Below are 17,898 nucleotides of genomic sequence, written 5' to 3'. Positions count from 1 at the left end.
AGCCAAAACTTACAGACATTTAACTGACTGTGTCACTCAGGCACCCCAGTTTAAATTCCTCTTAACTTACAATTAGAATTTCTTCTTTCACCAAAAATGTTTAAGAGTGTATTTTAAAATTTCAGAAATTAAAAAAAATCTTTTAAACTTTTAAAAACTTTTCTTTAACTGCATTATAGATGGTGTATGTGGGTCTGTCTGTTATTCTTGTGTTTGTTGAGACTTCATTTCCTTTCAATATTGATGAGATTTTATAATTATTTGTATATATGAAAAGTAAGTATATTCTTTATTTTGGAGGTATAAGGAGCCTGCATATATCTATACATATGCTTGTTCATTATGTTTCAAATATATAGCAACTAATATTTTCCAGTCTGATCTATTAATTTTCTTTCTTCCTGAGAGAAATGTGTTAAACTTCTTCCTCCTCCTCTTCTTGTCTCTTTCCCTCTCTCTTACCTTCCTTTCCTTTCTTCCATAGCCCAAGCAAACTGAATATTCAATGATATTCAGCCCTTGTAGGGTCCTCATTTCATTCAAGGAGAACTCAGTTCTACTTTGCCAGCTTTCACAAGTCATTAATGTTTGTTAAAATCAAGTCTCAGATTAAAGAAATAGATGCCAATTAAGACTGTTGATGTAGGGAAAATCACATGGGCTTTGGAATGAGCATGTGAAATCCAGGTTTCACAATTTTGAGCAAGTCATTTATGTTTCTTGAGCTAGAGTTATACATATTCTAAGGGATCTATGGCTTTTTGGGGCAGAAACTGTACATAGTCATATTATAAATGTGATATATTATGTACCACTGGTTGATCTCAGTGTTAATTATTATAAACATTTTTAAGTTAAACAGGAATATATTATGGGCTAGAATTCAAAAGTCACATTTTTTTTTTTAAAGATTTTTTATCTGTTTGACAGATAGAGATCACAAGTAGGCAGAGAGAGAGGGGGAAGCAGGCTTCCCACTGAGCAGAGAGCCCGATGCGGGGCTCAATCCCAGGACCCTGAGATCATGACCTGAGCCGAAGGCAGAGACTTTAACCTACTGAGCTGCCCAGGTGCCCCCAAAAGTCACATTTTTAAAGATGAGATAAAATCCGACGTTTTATATTTGGCATGCCTTTGTTTTGAGCCCTGGCAGGTTCACTTTTTATTTCACAAGAGATGATTAGAGAAAAGTTTGAGAGGCATGGATTATCTTTTGGCTCCTTGGTATAAGGAGTTATGGTGAAATAGTGTTATTGTGAAATAAAACACAGGGAGACTTGAGTGGTTAAGAGTGATTAAAACTGAAAAGAGGCTGTTGGATTTTGAAATGAAGAGGTATTTGGTGACCTTGGTTAAAGCTGTTTCAGTGGACTAGTAGAGAATAGAAAAGTGATTATAATAGACTGAAGTGAATAAGAGGAATTGAAGACAAAGCATATAAACTATTTTAAAGGGATTTGGAGAGAGTATAAATAGAAGTAGCTTGGGAGAGCAGTTTGCCAATATCTGACAAAGCTGAGGAGTCACATATCTTGTGACCTGTTCATTCCTTTACTCCGTATAACCTACAGCAATAGGTCTCCCAGTGTGTGGTACAGAGCCCAACTTCATTAGTATCTCTGTTAGAAAATGTTTTAGCAAAGTAGCATTTTTTTTTCTTTCAGATCCGTCTAATACCCAAGCCACCAACTCATTCTTTTGTGTACTCTGATTTCTCATCCTTATTATATGTGGTCTTTTATTCAAGGTGTCAAATATGAAAAAAATGGGGCTAAAGGATCTTATAGAGAAAATTAATCTGACTGATTGACATTATGTTTTCCAGAAATACAAAGGATGACTTCAAAGGGCTGTTACATTTATCAAAAACTTAGGAACAAGCTCTTTAAAAAAAATTTTAAAAACCTAACTTACTGGATTTTCATACAATAAAAAATACTCATTCTAAGATTACATTTTGATTAGTTTGACAAATTTATGTACATGTGTAATCATCACAATCAAGATACAGAGTATGTCCGTTACTTCAGAAAGGTCCTTGTGTATTACTCCAGTAAATCCCAACTATTGCTTGTAGCTCCAGGGTACCACTTACCTTGTTTCTGTCACTATAGATTAATCTTTTTTTCAAGTTTCATATAAACGGAATCATAAACTGTGTATCTTTTGTGTCTGGCTTCTTTTGTTGGGCATAATATGTTTTTTTAAGATTTTATTTGAGAGAGAGAGCACAAACTCAAGTAGGGAAGAGGGGCAGAGGGACAGGCAGACTCCCCACTTAGTGGGGAGCCCAACATGGGGCTTGATCCCAGGACCATGAGATTATGACCTAGCCAAAATCAAGAGTTGGCCTTTTAACCAACTGAACCACCCAGGTGCCCGTATTCAGCGTAATATTTTTGGGATTTGGATATTGTTGGATATTCCTTTGTATTGCTGAGTAGCATTATACACCCCAGTTTGTTTATCCAGTTATCTATTGACAGATTTTGGATTGTTTCTAGTTTTTTATTTTTCCAATAAGGTTATTATGAATAAAGTTGCTATGAACACATGTACTTCATGTGGACATGTATTTTCATTTCTCTTGGATAAATAACTAGGAGTGGAATTACTGGGTCATATGGAAAGCATATGTTTAAAGAAACTGACACACTGTTTTCCAAAATGGTTGTACCCATCAAGCATTACTACCAGCAGTGTATGAGAGTTCCAGTTGTTTTACATCCTTGCCAATATTGGTTACTGTCAGTCTTTAGCTGTTTCCAATATATGTGGTGGTATCTCCCTGTAGGTTTTTTTGTTTTTGTTTTTTTTTTACAGTTCTCTAGTAGAAATTTGAGCATCTTTTCTTGTGCTTATTGGCCATTTATATTATTATTGTTAACCAGTGTTTGTTTAGTCTTTGCGCATTTTTGAAATTTGGATGATTTATCTTCTTATTGAATTGTAACAGTTCTCTGTATATTTAGGATGCCAATCCTTTATGACATACATGAATTGCAAATTTTTTCCTCTTAGTTGGTAGCTTTCTTTTTCATTTCATTAAGATTGTCTTTAGAAAAGAGGTTTTTAATTTTGATGAAGTTCAACTTAGGAAATTTTCCTTTTATGGCCCTGCTTTTTTGTATACTATGTAAGTAATTCTTCCATACCTACCCCAGGGTTGTGAGGATTTTTCACCTGTATTTTCTTCATACAGTTTTGCCTTTATATTTAGGTGTGTGATTCATTTCAAATTAAGTTTTATGATTAGTTTAAGATAAGGATCAGATTTATTTTTTCCATGTGAACACGAGTTTGTTCCAGGACTATTTGTTGTAAAGACTCTCTTTTCCCTCATTGAATTATCTTGGCACCTTTGTTGAATATCTGTTGCCCTTTTATGTGTGAGTCTCTTTCTGGACTATATTCTGTATACTATACTCTGTATACTATACTCTATAGTATACTTCTGTATACTATACTATACTCTGATTTAATGTCTATCTTTAACCAATACCAAATTATCTTATATAACTATAATTTTATAAGTCTTAAATCAAATAGTGTAAGTACTTCAAATTTATTCTTTCTCAAGATTTCTTTGGATATTTTAGGTGTTTTACATTTTCATCTAAGTGTTACGATTAGCATATCACTTTATACAAAAAAAAAACCCGACAAGGCTTCTAGGATTGTGACTGAACTTGTGTTGTGTTTATAGATCCATTTGGGAAAAATAGTATCTTAAAAATACTGAACCTGCCAGTCTATCAATATGATATATTTCTCTGTTTATTTAGGTCTTCTTAAATTTTTGTGTTTTCATTGTTTTACATATATTTTGTTAAACTTATCCTGAAGTAGTTAATATTTTTGGATGCCTTTATAAATAGTAATTTAAAAATGTTCAATTTTACAGTTTACATTGTTTATATATAGATTTATGGTTGATTCTTGTTTTTCTTGTATCCTGTGACCTTTCTAAATTTACACATTAATTCTGGTATATTTTGTGTTGATTTCTTAGTATTTTCTACAAATGCAATCTTGTGTATAATTTTTTACTTTTTCCTTTTTAATTGATACTGTTTATTTCTTTTTATTGTCTTATTGTCCTGGCTAGAACCTCCAGTACAATGGTGAATGGAAATGGTTAGTGAGAGTAAACATCTTTGTCTTGTTCCTAACCTTAGTGGGAAGACATTCATCATACGTTATGTGAGCTGTAAATTCTTATCAATATACTTCATCAGGTTGAGGAAATTCCTTTATATTCCTAATTTGGTGAGAATTTTTATCACGAATTGGTTTGGAATTTTGTTAAATGCTTTGTTCTGGATCGGTTGAGGTGATTATATGGTTTTTTCTCCTGTATTCTGTTAATATATTAGATTACATTGATTTTAAAAAATGTTGTATCAACCTTTCATTTCTGTGAAAAATCCCATTTAGCTATGATGTATCCATTTTATATATTGCTAGATTCAATTTGCTGATACTTTGAAAAGACTTTTTTCCAGTGTGTTCATGAAGGATATTGGTTTGCAGTTTTCTTTGTAATTTCTTTGTCTGATTTTTATATCAGCGTAACACTTGGCTTATTAAATAAGTTGAGAAGTGTTCAGTTGTCTATTCTCTGAAAGCATTTATGTAGGTGATACTGTTTCTTGGTTCAGTGTTTGATATAAGACTATTTTCTATTCTACTTGTGTTCACTTGGTAAGTTGTATTTTTCAAGGAATTTGCCATTTTGCTTAAATTTTTTATTTTATTGGCATGAAATTTTCCTGGCACTTCTTTGTTACCCTTTTAATGTCTGTAGAATTTGTAGTAATGTCCTTGCTTTAGTTCCTGGTATTGGTCATTTGTATCTTCTTTTTAAATCAGTCCTACTAAGTGTTCATCAATTTCATTGTTTGTTGGAAAGACCCAGCCTTTGGTGTCATTGTTTTCTGTTTGATATTTCACAATTTCAGGTCTATAGTATGTCCTTCCTTTTACTTACTCTGGGCTTTCTTTATTCTTTTTCTATAAACAAAAGGTTGATAAGTTTGACTCCAACACTTTTTGAAAAAGTTGCATGGAAGAAAGTACCATGGACAAAGTAAAAAATACAGCTGTCAAATTGTGATGGAAGTACTTGTGACATATATCACAGAGGCTTATCTATGTAATAATAACAACTTCTTAAAAATTAAGGTATACATGGCCAAAAACCTGATAGAAGGATTAAAAGGAAGCTGTCAACAGACAATTCACATAGAGAAGATATGATATCTTTCAAACATGTGAAAAGATACGCAACACTCATCATTTGAGAAATTAATTAAAATAACACTCAGATATCATTTCTCATTTATCTGGCTGGCAAAATTTAAAAAGTCTGGCTCTGTGTTCTATCTATAATGCTATGGAGAATCACGTACTTTTGGAATTTTTTGCTTTCAGTGTTTTTGGATATTCTTTCATGTTTGTTTTTCTCTTCAACTTTTTTCCAGCTATTTTTGCATATCAGTATGAACTTTAATAGCAATTTGTCTTGGGATGCCTGGGTGACTTAGTGGGTTGGGGCCTCTGCCTTCAGCTTAGGTCATGATCCCAGGGTCCTGGGATCGAGCCCCACATCGGATTCTCTGCTCAGCAGGGAGCCTGCTTCCTCCTCTCTCTCTGCCTGCCTCTCTGCCTACTTGTGATCTTTGCCTGTCAAATAAATAAATAAATAAATCTTTAAAAAAATAGTAATTTGTCTTAACTCTATAAAAAACTTGTTGGCATTTTTTTAATTGAGATTGTATTTAATTTATAAATTAAGAAGGCAGTTATAGACTGGCCGCGCGTCCCACCCAGCCAATCGTCCCTGCTGCGCCTCGGGCCAAGGTTTCAACAGACCTCACCAAAATGCCGTCTCAAATGGAACATGCCATGGAAACCATGATGTTCACATTTCACAAGTTTGCTGGTGATAAAGGCTACTTAAGAAAGGAGGACCTGCAAGTACTCATGGAAAAGGAGTTCCCTGGATTTTTGGAAAATCAGAAAGACCCTATGGCCGTGGACAAAATAATGAAGGACCTCGACCAGTGCCGAGATGGCAAAGTGGGCTTCCAGAGCTTCTTCTCGCTAATCGCAGGGCTCACCATTGCATGCAATGACTATTTTGTAGTACACATGAAGCAGAAGGGAAAGAAATAGCACCACTCCTGCCCAATGAGAGTTCTTCCGAAGGGTCTCTTAAGGAATCTGTCACACAGCTTCCCTCTGTATAAAGGATTCCATTGGCAGTTGGAGACCCTCAGAAAATTTACAAATAAAATCCAACCCCCATTTGAGAAGCAGAGAAAGAAAAGTCAGATAAGCTTTTGAGTTTTGATTTTTATATTGTTTGCATCCTCTTGCCCTCAATAAACAAATTCCTTTTTTTAGTTCCTCAAAAAAAAAAAAAAAAAAAAAGAAGGCAGTTATATTACAAGGAGAAACAGAATAAGACAGGAATGAGGACAGAGCTATGAGATTCTTTAATACTTAGAGAAGGAAGAATCAGAATGGGAAACCGGAAAGAAGTTGTTAGACAAGGGGAAAACCAAGATACAGTTTTAGGAAGAATAGACTCTAGTGAGTTGTGCTGAATGCTGTTGAGAGGTGTATTCAGATAGTATGTTAATGAAAACATGAATGAGGGACAGTGTTATTAGGCCCTTTGAGGGATACATATGGGCATATCAACTTGGAATAAAACCCAGACTCTATCCTTAAGATATTATGAAGAGAAATATGAGACATACACACTCTACTTTTATTTTTTAAAAGATTTTATTTATGTATTTGACAGATCACAAGTAGGCAGAGAGGCAGTCAGAAAGAGAGAAGGGAAGCAGCCTCCCTGCCAAGCAGAGAACTGGATGCGGGGCTTGATCCTAGGGCCCTGAGATCATGACCTGAGCCAAAGGCAGAGGCTTAACCCACTGAGCCACTCAGGCGCCCCTACATTGTACTTTTAAACTTTGAGGATAGGGATCACATTTGTTTCATTTATCACTGTATTCCTGGCAGTTTGTTTAGTATTTTAGTAGATTTTATTTATTTATTTATTTAAATTATTTTTTTAAATTAATTTATCTATTTATTTGACAGACAGAGATCACAAGTAGGCAGAAAGGTAGGCAGAGAGAGGAGGAGGAAGCAGGCTCCCTGCTGAGCAGAGAGCCCAATGCAGGGCTCCATCCCAGGACCCTAAGATCATGACCTGAGCTGAAGACAGAGGTTTAACCCACTGAGCCACCCAGGTGCCCCAAGTAGATTTCAAATATATATTTGAGTGACTGATAAATGGTCAAAAGCTTCTTTTAGAGGTCTCTCTGTATTGAATTCTTCCATACTTATCTAAGATTGTACTACCAGAAATGAACAATTTATTTACCCAGTTTATTGAAAAGGACATTTACAAAAATTGAAATCTTAAATTGTTAATTTATTTGACATCATCAGGGTAATAATTACTGATGCCTAAGTGAATGACATCACCAATGAAGAAAGCATAGATGACCAGAAAACATGGTTGAATATGCCACTTGCCATTGGGAGTTCATTCAAGGGCAAGGAGACTTTTATTATTGGAGGTTGTTCAAGGGCTTAATGGAGTAGACATAGGAGTTTCCCTGCAAATAATTGGATCTGGGGACTCAGAGACAAGAAGAAGTATGTTCTGGGTGGAGAGAGAGTAATAGTGCAAATTTTGCTTATATAGATTCATTCAGTTCATGTGAGGTAGAAATTAGGTTTATTCATTGTACTCTGTGCTAGGCTCTGTAGAGGATCTAGAAGTACATTAAGTACTGTTTGTGCCCTTAAAGAACTTAGATTGTATGTCACAGTTTTCTGGGCATCTTTGAAATTCTGTAACATGAGATATTACATAAAGAATGTGGAAGAGCTTTTAATAGTTTTTTTTTAACTTGAATTAGTTTATATTTTAGGATATGTTGTATATATGAGATTGTCTTTAGGGTTTCTACTTTCTTTTCCTTCTTTCCCTTTTTAAGCAATAGACTAGGAAATCAAATGCTATTTAATTTAGGGATTATGCTTTTTCTGTTAATAGTTTGCTAAATAAGGAGACAGTTTTATATTTTATTTGTAAAAGAATAAAGGTTCATTCCATTTGTTACCATTATATTTGTGTCACCTTGCTGAATCAAGACCTGATAAGAGGCTGAATTCACAGAAGTTTGTCCTTGAACCTCATAAGTCTATCTCAGCAGTAATTTCTGATGCCAGCAATTCTTCTCAGCTGAGTGATGAGTCTACTGGGAGTGGAGATTCTATTAAAACACTCGACTTTGAAAAATACCGTAGTTCATGTTCTCAGGAAATACTTTAGATCCTGGCAGTCTTCTCTTTTAGTGTTTGTAAAAAGACTTTGCTGTTTTCCTGACAGTGGACAGTGGTTTTTAGAATTTTTTTGTTATTGGCAGTCCATGAAGTTAAGCTATGACCAAGGTAATCTTGCTAGTACACCTCATTGTAACCATTCTAAAGAATAATTTAATATAAAGAAGTTCTTCTTAGATCTTACCCAATAATGACATAAATTTGTAGATGATATTTGGACTCTTTTTTTTTTTTTTAAGATTTTATTTATGTATTTGGCAGAGAGAGAGACACACACACAGAGGGAACATAGGCAGGGGGAGTAGGAGAGGGAGAAGCAGGTTTCCTGCTGAGCAAGGAACCCATGCTGGGCTCAGTCTCAGGATCCTGGGATCATGACCTGAGCGGAAGGCAGATGCTTAACGACTGAGCCTGAGCCACCCAGGCATCCCGTATTTAGACTCTTCTTTCTCTCTCCAGGTGACCACATTCATATTCATGCCTTTACCTTTTACTTATCTGGAAATGACTTCCAATCTGTATCTCATACTTAAATATTTGTGACAAGATCTCCATCCCTGCATTTATTCTTTTATGTTCTGTAATTACTGGTTTACTCTGTCTCTGACCAGCCTCTGACTACTGTGTAAGGGCTTTCAGGGACTATATTCAGTCTTTTTCTGGCAGCCAGGTATAATGAACAAGCAGATTATTTTAATCCTGTCAGTAGTTGCTTTTAGGTTTTGTTCATGCTGTTCTGTTTTGGGTTTGCCCTTCTAGATTGTGACCCTTTTGGGGTCTCAGTTTAAACTTGAGGTATATCTCAAGGCAGTTCTACTTTGGCTGGTCTTGAACTCCAACTTTAAGTTGGCTGCTGAAGTGTCTGATCTACTTTAAGGCTTCCATATGTTGCTATCTGCTGGGTTTTTGAAATCTTTCCGTGTTTGCATAGTTTAGGATTGGTGAACTTCTCCAGGGCAAGTTATGTGTGGATCTTTGGGCTTTTTTGTGGTTCTCTTCTCTTTGAGCTGTATTGCCCTCAAGTCTCAGATGCTTTGGCCTTCTCACACTGCGGCCTTTGTCTCCTTAGCCCATTTTGGACTTGGGTTTGCTGTGAATTGACACATATCATTTAAAAGAAAAAAAGTTGAATGTGGACCTCACCTTACTCAATTAACTTTCTCTTAGGGGGAATCATAGCCCTATTAGGTTTGACCTGATTTGTTATTCTCCACTGCCTTTTAATGGTTGTTTTGTGTATTTGTTTTTTATATTGATTTTGGTGAGAGACTGGGTTTGTTTGATATAAGGCATTTTTTAAAGTGATGGCTGGCTTGGGCCCCATGGGCATGCATCTTTTAAAAAGTTTGTTATTTTGTTTTTATTGAGAGCAAAGTTACAAAACAAAATGAACTATTCATAGTATACAATTCTGTGACATTTTGTACATTCACAATGTTGTGTGTTGTGCATTTTTAATTTATCTAAATGATTGTACATTATAGCTCTTGTTCTTTGTCTCATTTTCACCTAACAGTATTTTTAAGAATTTTTCTGTATTACTTTTCTATGTATTTCTTTTAACAGTTGCACAGTATACATTTCACTTACGTGTTCTTGATGGACACCTGTCTCCCAATTCCTCACTACTAGACAGTATTGCAGTTAGTAAGAACTTTATTCTTTTTATTTATTTATTTATTTGAGAGAGACACAGTGAAAGAGGGAACATAAGCAGGGGGAGTGGGAGAGGAAGAAGCAGGCTTGCCACTGAGCAGAGAGCCCAATGTGTGGCTAGATCCCAGTACCCTGGGATCTTGACCTGAGCGGAAGGCAGATGCTTAATGACTGAGCAACCCAGGGGCCCCAGTAAGAACTTTGTTCTTGATTCCATTTTCCTCACCAAATGAATTCGATAGGGTCCTCTTGTGGAGATTTGATTCCAAAAATTTCTAATTTGGTTCATTATCTTAGATCTGCTGGAGGAATTGTCTTTTGGAAAATTCTTGGGCTTTTCGGAACCATTCTAGTCTTTAACCTTCTCCCCTCAGATCCATTTTGGTACCCGTCTAATTTTTTGAGTAAATCTGAACATCTCTAAACACTGTGCATTTTGCCAGATAAAGAATTGGTCGCACTGGGCGCCTAGGTGGCTCAGTGGGTTAAGCCTCTGCCTTCAGCTTAGGTCATGGTCTCAGGGTCCTGGGATCGAGGCCCACATTGGGCTCTCTGCTAGAGGGGAGCCTGCTTCCTCCTCTCTCTCTGCCTACCTCTCTGCCTGCCTCTCTGCCTACTTGTGATCTTTCTCTCTCTGTCAAATAAATAAATAAAGTTGTTAGAAAAAAAAAATTGGTAGCACTTTATGTTCCATCCTTTTATGTCTTCATGCTTTGTATATACATGTGGGAAAAATTGGATGACTAGAGACTTTCTACTCTCCCTCCTAAGGGTAGTATTCTGCAATTTACTGAAAGTCTGTGACCTTAGATGATGATAGAATGCATTGTATGTAGTGACTGAGCTCAAAATCTGGGTGTTCCAAACTGCTTTACTGCTTATTAGTTCTATGACTTTGGACAAGTTACTGAACCTATCAGCCTTGGTCCACATCTCTATGCTGAGAGTAATAGTAGAATAATTGTTGGGTTAAGTTTAAAGAGGATAGATCATATAGAACACTTATCAAAGTTCTGGCACATGTTAAGAGCATAGTAGTGGTTGCTGTTATTGGTTGTTTTGTATAGACTGTAGATGTTATTTTATCTTCCTGTTTCCTTTGAATGCTAAATGTATTTTTGTGGTTATACTGCTCATTTGGCACCCCAAAATATGGTACCTTGTATTATTATTATTGATGAGTCATATTCTTTTGCTTTGGTTAAGTATAACCAAGTCTCTGTAGAGAACAGAGATTTTCTAGAATCTAGCTGAGTTTGTTTCTCCAAAAGATTAAAGAATGTATTTTCTCTAAGAAATAAATCCATGCATATATAGTCAATTAATTTGTGACAAATGGGTCAAGAATACATCATGGAGGAAGGATGGTTTCTTCAATAAATGGTGCTGGGAAAACTGGAGAGCCACATACAAAGAGATGAAATTGGACTACTGTCTTACATCATACACAAAAATTAACTCAAAATGGATTGAAGAACCAAAACCATAAAACTCCTAGAAGAAAGTATAGGTGGTAAGCTCCTTGACATCAGTCTTGGCTATTTCTTGGATCTGATGCCTAAAGCAAAGACATCAAAAGCAAAAATAAACAAGTGGAACTACATTAAGCTAAAAAAAAACTGCACAGCAAATTAAGAAAAAAAAATAACTGTACTGCAAAGGAAAGGAAACTGTTAGCAATATGAAAGGGCAACCTATTGAATGGGACAAAATATTAGCAAATGATATATCTGATAAGTGGTTAATATCCAGAATACATAAAGAACTTATACAACTGAATAGCAAAAGAACAAACAATCCCATTAAAAAATGGATAGCTCTGAGTGGATATTTTTCCAAAGACATACAGATGGCCAATAGGTATGTGAAAAGATGCTCACCATCACTGATAATGAGGAAATGCAAATCAAAATCACAAAGAGACATCACCTCACACCTGTCAGAATGGCTGTTATCGAAAAGACAAGAAGTAGCAATGTTGATGAGGATGTGGAAAAAAAGGGAACCCTTGTGCACTGTGAGTGAGAGTGTTAAGTTGGTGCAACTGCTGTGTGAAACAGTATGGAAGTTTCTAAAAATAAATTAATAGAACGGGCGCCTGGGTGGCTCAGTGGGTTAAAGCCTCTGCCTTCGGCTCGGGTCATGATCCCAGGTCCTGGGATCGAGCCCCACATCCGGCTCTCTGCTCAGCAGGGATCCTGCTTCCTCCTCTCTCTCTGCCTGCCTCTCTGCCTACTTGTGATCTCTATCTGTCAAATAAATAAATAAAATCTTAAAAAAAATTAATAGAACTACCATATGATCTAGCAGTTCCATTATGGATATTTGAAGAAAATGAAGACACTAATTCAAAAAGATGGATGCACCCCCCATGTTCATTGCAGCATTATTTATATCAGCCAGGATAATAGAAACAACCTGTCAGTTGATGGATGAAGAAGATGTAATTTATATGTGTGTGTGTGTGTGTATATATACATATGTATACAATGGAATATTCAGCAATAAAAAGAATGAAATCTTGCCATTTGCAACAACATGGATGGATCTTGAGGACAGTAAGCTAAGTGAAATTAGAGAAAAGCAAATACTACATGATTTCACTTATATGTGAAATCTAAAAAAACAAATGAACAAACAAGACAAAACTAAATATAAGAAATAGATTGGTGGCTGCCAATCTATTGGAGGCAGAGGGTTGGGGAAGTGAAATGGATTAAGGGACTCAAAAAGTACAAATGTCTGGTTGTAAGTCATGGGGATGTAGTGTGCAGCCTAGTGACTATAGTTAATAATAGTATATTACATATTTGAAAGCTGCTAAAAGTTCTCATCACACAAAAAATATGTAACTGTATGGTGACCTATTGTGGTGATCACTTTGCAATATATACAAATATTGAATCATGTTTTACACCTGGAACTATGTCAATTATACACAATAAAATTTTTTTTAAAGAGTAAAAAATAAGAATGTGTTTTTAATCTTTCTCTCTTTTTAAATTTACATTCTCTTCTCAGTTTTGAGAAGTAGAAAACATTTGTATTTCAATTCAAAATTGAACTTTTTTTTTTCTAGATAACCATGATGATTACAGAGAATGGTACTGTGCCTTTTGCTTCTTTCGAGGATACAGTGAGTCGGATGCTGTTTGGCTGGCAGCAGCAATTTTCATCATGTGAAAAGAAAAGTGAAACAAAATCATCTTTTAATGGTACTGGCTCATCGACCTCAAAACCTATAGCTGATGCTTCAGATACTGTTAAAAAGAAACATACTAAGAAGACTGAGTAAATTTATTTTATGAGCTCTAAAGGCAGAAATTTTTTTTCTTACCTACCTGTCTGATTGTGATAAAATTTCTATGTAAATGATGTGAAATAAAGATTATATATAAGGAATGGAGGTGACAAAAAGAAAGAACTTCTTTCTGTTTGAGGGAGATTGTCTCTTTCTGGATTGTAATTCATGAGTGTTATGAGTATATCATGTGAAATTGTTTTCCTAAGTTATATATAAAAGATTCTGTTGTGATTATTTTAATAGTTTTATATTGATAAAGGGGACTAGATTTTTTCCCTAATGTTAGAGAAAGTAAACTTACTATCATTGCAAAATAGTAAAAATTAAAGCCTTTGTTTTATTTAGGTATCTTCATACACATTTTTAATTGAATCTATCTGAGCTTTAGTTCAGCAAAATTAAATTTACACTTAATATTACTATTATAATTCCTAGATATGGAATACAATTTCTATTTAACTTTGAGAACTGGGAAAAGTAAACCTTACCTAAACCACTTTATATTAGGAATGAAAATAAATGACTAGTTTTTATTTCAGATATAAACATTGTATTTTTTAGCCCATATAAAGTGGAAAATATTTGAAATTTATTTAATTTTTTAAACAGTAGTATTTTTCAGCAAGAACAGAGTACTGGTATGAGTCTCAATCTGAAGTCTATGTCATGCCCTTGTTTATAGTGTTCCTTTTTCTCCAGAGAAAATCAGGGGTACAATTTTTAATAAATTACTAAGCCCATGTTTTGCTTTGCAACTTTCATTTTAGGAGCTTATTTTTTTCTCTCTTAAAACACATTCATTTTAACTGTGAAAGAAATTATTGCCAGCATTTTACATATTCTTAACTTTTTTCTTTTCTTAGCTGGCCTGGATACATCAATGGTAGTATCTTTAATGATTCAGCATTTCAGTTTAAAACTTTTCCCTTATGTCTCCTTTCTAATGGGTACTTTTCAGTTTTCTAGTTGGGTGTCTTCTTACTAATTTGCATATGTTTGTTATATTTTAATCTACATGTACATATATTATTTTATTTTAAATTAAAACTAATTACCCTTATGTGGAAATGCTCAGTTCTAATGAGAATTGTCCTTGAGCATTTGATATTAACCAGCTAACCAAGAAGAAACATAAACTAAAACCTCATATGAAGAATGATGTTAAGTCTGTCCTTACTGGCAAAAAAAAAAGAAGAAGAAGAAAGGGTCCTAAGTAATGTTAAACTGTCTTGCTTTATTTCATAGCTTAAAAATCTAGTTACAATTTTAAAACACTGAGAAAAACATGTTTTTTTTTTCCAGCCAAGACAATGACTCTACCTGCAAAGAGTTAGTATGTACATAAGTCATTTGGGAATGGCATAGAAGTACTTAAATCACACTGAAGTTAGAAATTTTTAAAAAAATGTTTTTTAATATAAACACCAGCAGGGTACTATGCTTTTACTTGTTAAATCAAAAATATTTTTTAGGGGGAGGACCTTTGATAGCCTTGGGATGCTAAGAAGTTTATTTTCAGTATTGTATCAGAAAGCATTAAATATTTGGGTTTTGTATTATATTTGATACTCTGGTAGTTAAAAACTTTTCAGAATTAACATGGTACTAATTATTGAATTAGCTTTGAAGTGTGGGTTTAACTATAGTTGAAATGGTAGGAGTGTTGTTTTACACTTGTATTAAAGACAAATTTATTAAAATAAGTTATTTAGCACCAATGGAGTATTACATTATTTTTATTTTTTTGTTTTATATTTTTCTTGAGTTAGGAGTTCAGAATTCCTCTGGCATTTTAACTGATATACAGCATATATCCATTGAATACTGTCTAAATGGAATATTGGCACAAACTATTAATTTAGATGTGCATTCTGGAACCTTCAATTCAAGGTTCTTAGAAAAAAGCTACTGGAGAACATGGCTTAGACTTGAAACCTCCCACTCCAAATCTACTCATGTTACCTAGACTAGAGAGTTCACTAGGTTTGCAAAAGCAAATTCTTTCCCAACATGTAGCATGTGTGAGGCCTATGGGCCTGTTTCATATGGCCAGTCCTAGGGAGCAGTGAGAAAGTCAAGACCTGGTAGTTCTCTTTAAGTAACAGGAGACAAGATGTTGGTAAGAACATGGGCTGGCTTAGCTCAGTGGTTTCACCTTCTAGTGAAATGTGGCCAAATTAATATCAAACTTTGATTTATCAGATTAGTCACTCTTCTTCGCTGAGAGGGTAAGGGTAGGAGAGGGCTGAGATATGTAGAGTAGGTGGATTTCAGTGGGAATTCCAGCCTCCCTTTAGGCAGAGACCAAAAGTGGATATGAGAGAAGAAGGGAGATATTCCTCCTCTACTGTATTTCTTTTCCATTTCTTTGAGGCCAGACACTTCATTTAAATCTACCTCAAAGCTCAAATGGATTGCAGTTGAGTGATATGTTGGAAATGGAATAATGTGTTCAAGAATACTTTCCTTCTCCCCACTGTTCTCTTAGAGTTTACATTCCACTGGTGAAGAGTCTCACAATAAACAAGTGTGTTCCTGTGGTGATACGAAACGTTATGAATAGATATTAAGGAGGACACAGAATAGAAAGTCAGGGACTTGGGGGTGTTGGCTGAAATAGCATTGTTAGAGAAGGCCTTTCTGTTAGCAGAGACCTGAAGAGCACATGAGGGAGCAGGCCAGGCAGATATCTGGGTAAGTATGAGGGTCATTCGGTTTCTTTACATACTTGAGTTAGATTATGTATTTTTTCCTAAAAATTTTTGAATTTGTTTTTCTTAAGTATGATTTTACTCTTGTGGATTTTAATATTTTTAATTTGTTTTTATTTTTGCATTTTTTTTCTCTTGAGTAAAATTTGCATACAGTGAAGTGTACAAATTGTAAGTATACACTTAAATAGTTTACAAATCCATTCTAATCAAACTTCTATCAAAATATAGAACATTATCAGCACCTTGGGAAGATCCCTTCCACTTAAACCTGCCCCCCCAAACTATTCTGAATAGAGTAGAATCCAATCAGGCAATATATTCTCTTTTTCATAAGACTGCTATCATACTCAGCATAATGTTTTTGAGATTCATTCATCTTGTTGCATTTATCAGTAGTTCATCCCTTTTTAATTTCTTATACCACATTTTGTTTATCCTTTTGGTGGTCTATTTCTGGTTTGTGATGTTCTGAATAAGCTACTATGACCATTTTTGTATAAGTCTTTTGATGAGTATATGTTTTTATTTCTTTTGGGCAAATATCTAGGAATAGAACTATGTTTAGTTTTATTAAGAAAACTGGTAGGGCGCCTGGGTGGCTCAGTGGGTTAAGCCGCTGCCTTCAGCTCAGGTCATGATCTCAAGAATCTGGGATCAAGTCCTGCATCAGGTTCTGTGCTCAGCAGAGAGCCTGCTTCCCTCTCTCTCTCTGCCTGCCTCTCTGCCTCCTTATGATCTCTGCCTGTCAAATAAATAAATAAATCTTAACAAAAAAAAAAAAAAAGAAAAGAAAACTGGTAGACCTTTTTAACAAAGTGGTTGTATGATTTTATACTCCATAACTTTGTATGAGAGTTCCAGTGTTCTACATGCTTACCAAAGGTTAGAGTTGTTAAACATGTTAATTTGCCCATTTCCAATGGGTGGTTTACGGTTTTTTATGTTTGAAATATGTATTTCCCTGGTGATTGATGATATAGAGCACTTTTTTGTGTGCGCTCATTGGCCATTTGTTTATTTCATCCTGTGAAGCGTCTGTTCAAATCTTCTGTCCATACTTTATTGGGTTTATATTTTTATTATTAAGTTGTAGGGGTTTTTATGTATTGTGGATATTGATCTTTTGTCAAATACCTATTTTGCACATATTTCCTTTCTGGTCTGTGGCTTACCTACTCATTTTTATACTGATGTCTTTTAATGAACAGAGGTTCTGAGGTTTTTAATATTGCAGCGATCTAATTTCTCAATATTTTATTTTACAGTTACTGTTTTCTGTGTCTTAAACTTTTGCCTACCTCTAGGTTATGAATTATATTTGCCTGAGGAACTCCAAATAAAATAATACCTAGCTTTTATTCTAGGAAACACTTAGAAGAGAAATACTTTATGCTATTATGTTAAGTCATAATTTTGTTTTTCAGCAAGGCACCCAGGCCTTATTTTTAGTTCTGCTTCTTGAAAATCATTGTACACCTCATATGTGTGGTCACTTCTTTGTGCTTGTGTTATAGGTCATATATTTTAGGAATTTAGTGCTTTTCTCTAGGTGTCTGTTTAGGGACTGTGGGCAGGCTTGACCTTGTTTCATCACAATCCTCAAAATATAGAAGAGATGGTGAATTAGATTGTGATAATAGAAAAAATTTTTAAAAGATTTTATTTATTTATTTGACAGACAGAGATCACAGGTAGGCAGAGAGGCAGGCAGAGAGAGGAGGAAGCAGGCTCCCCGCTGAGCAGAGAACCGATGTGGGGCTCAATCCCAGGACCCTGGGATCATGACCTGAGCCTAAGGCAGAGGTTTTAATCCACTGAGCCACCCAGGTGCCCTGATAATAGAAAATATTT

At 35.0% G+C, this 17,898-nt stretch overlaps 2 protein-coding genes across 2 annotated transcripts in view; both read left to right on the top strand.

The window, feature by feature from the left end:
• Positions 1 to 15,051, top strand: part of TMEM38B (transmembrane protein 38B) — a 58,145-nt gene extending 43,094 nt beyond the window's left edge. Inside the window, exon 6 of the mRNA XM_059142051.1 lies at positions 13,109 to 15,051. Within this exon, the coding sequence (XP_058998034.1) occupies positions 13,109 to 13,324 (216 nt within the window). The 3' untranslated portion in view covers positions 13,325 to 15,051. The remainder of the gene's footprint in view (positions 1 to 13,108) is intronic.
• Positions 5,788 to 6,438, top strand: LOC131812465 (protein S100-A10-like). Its single transcript, XM_059142052.1, has one exon. It carries the CDS (start codon positions 5,884 to 5,886, stop codon positions 6,175 to 6,177), a length of 294 nt encoding a protein of 97 aa, XP_058998035.1. The 5' UTR covers positions 5,788 to 5,883; the 3' UTR covers positions 6,178 to 6,438.
• Positions 15,052 to 17,898: the final 2,847 nt, after the last annotated feature.

The sequence above is a fragment of the Mustela lutreola genome, chromosome 12, assembly GCF_030435805.1.
Source record: "Mustela lutreola isolate mMusLut2 chromosome 12, mMusLut2.pri, whole genome shotgun sequence".
Lineage (NCBI taxonomy): Eukaryota > Metazoa > Chordata > Mammalia > Carnivora > Mustelidae > Mustela > Mustela lutreola.
The sequence above is the reverse complement of the archived record's forward strand: the minus strand, read 5'-3'. Positions and strand labels throughout refer to the sequence as shown.

What these genes read in the sequence shown, in the direction of transcription:
- LOC131812465 (XM_059142052.1), top strand. Translation starts at nt 5,884, where the DNA reads ATGCCGTCTCAAATGGAACATGCCATGGAAACCATGATGTTCACATTT.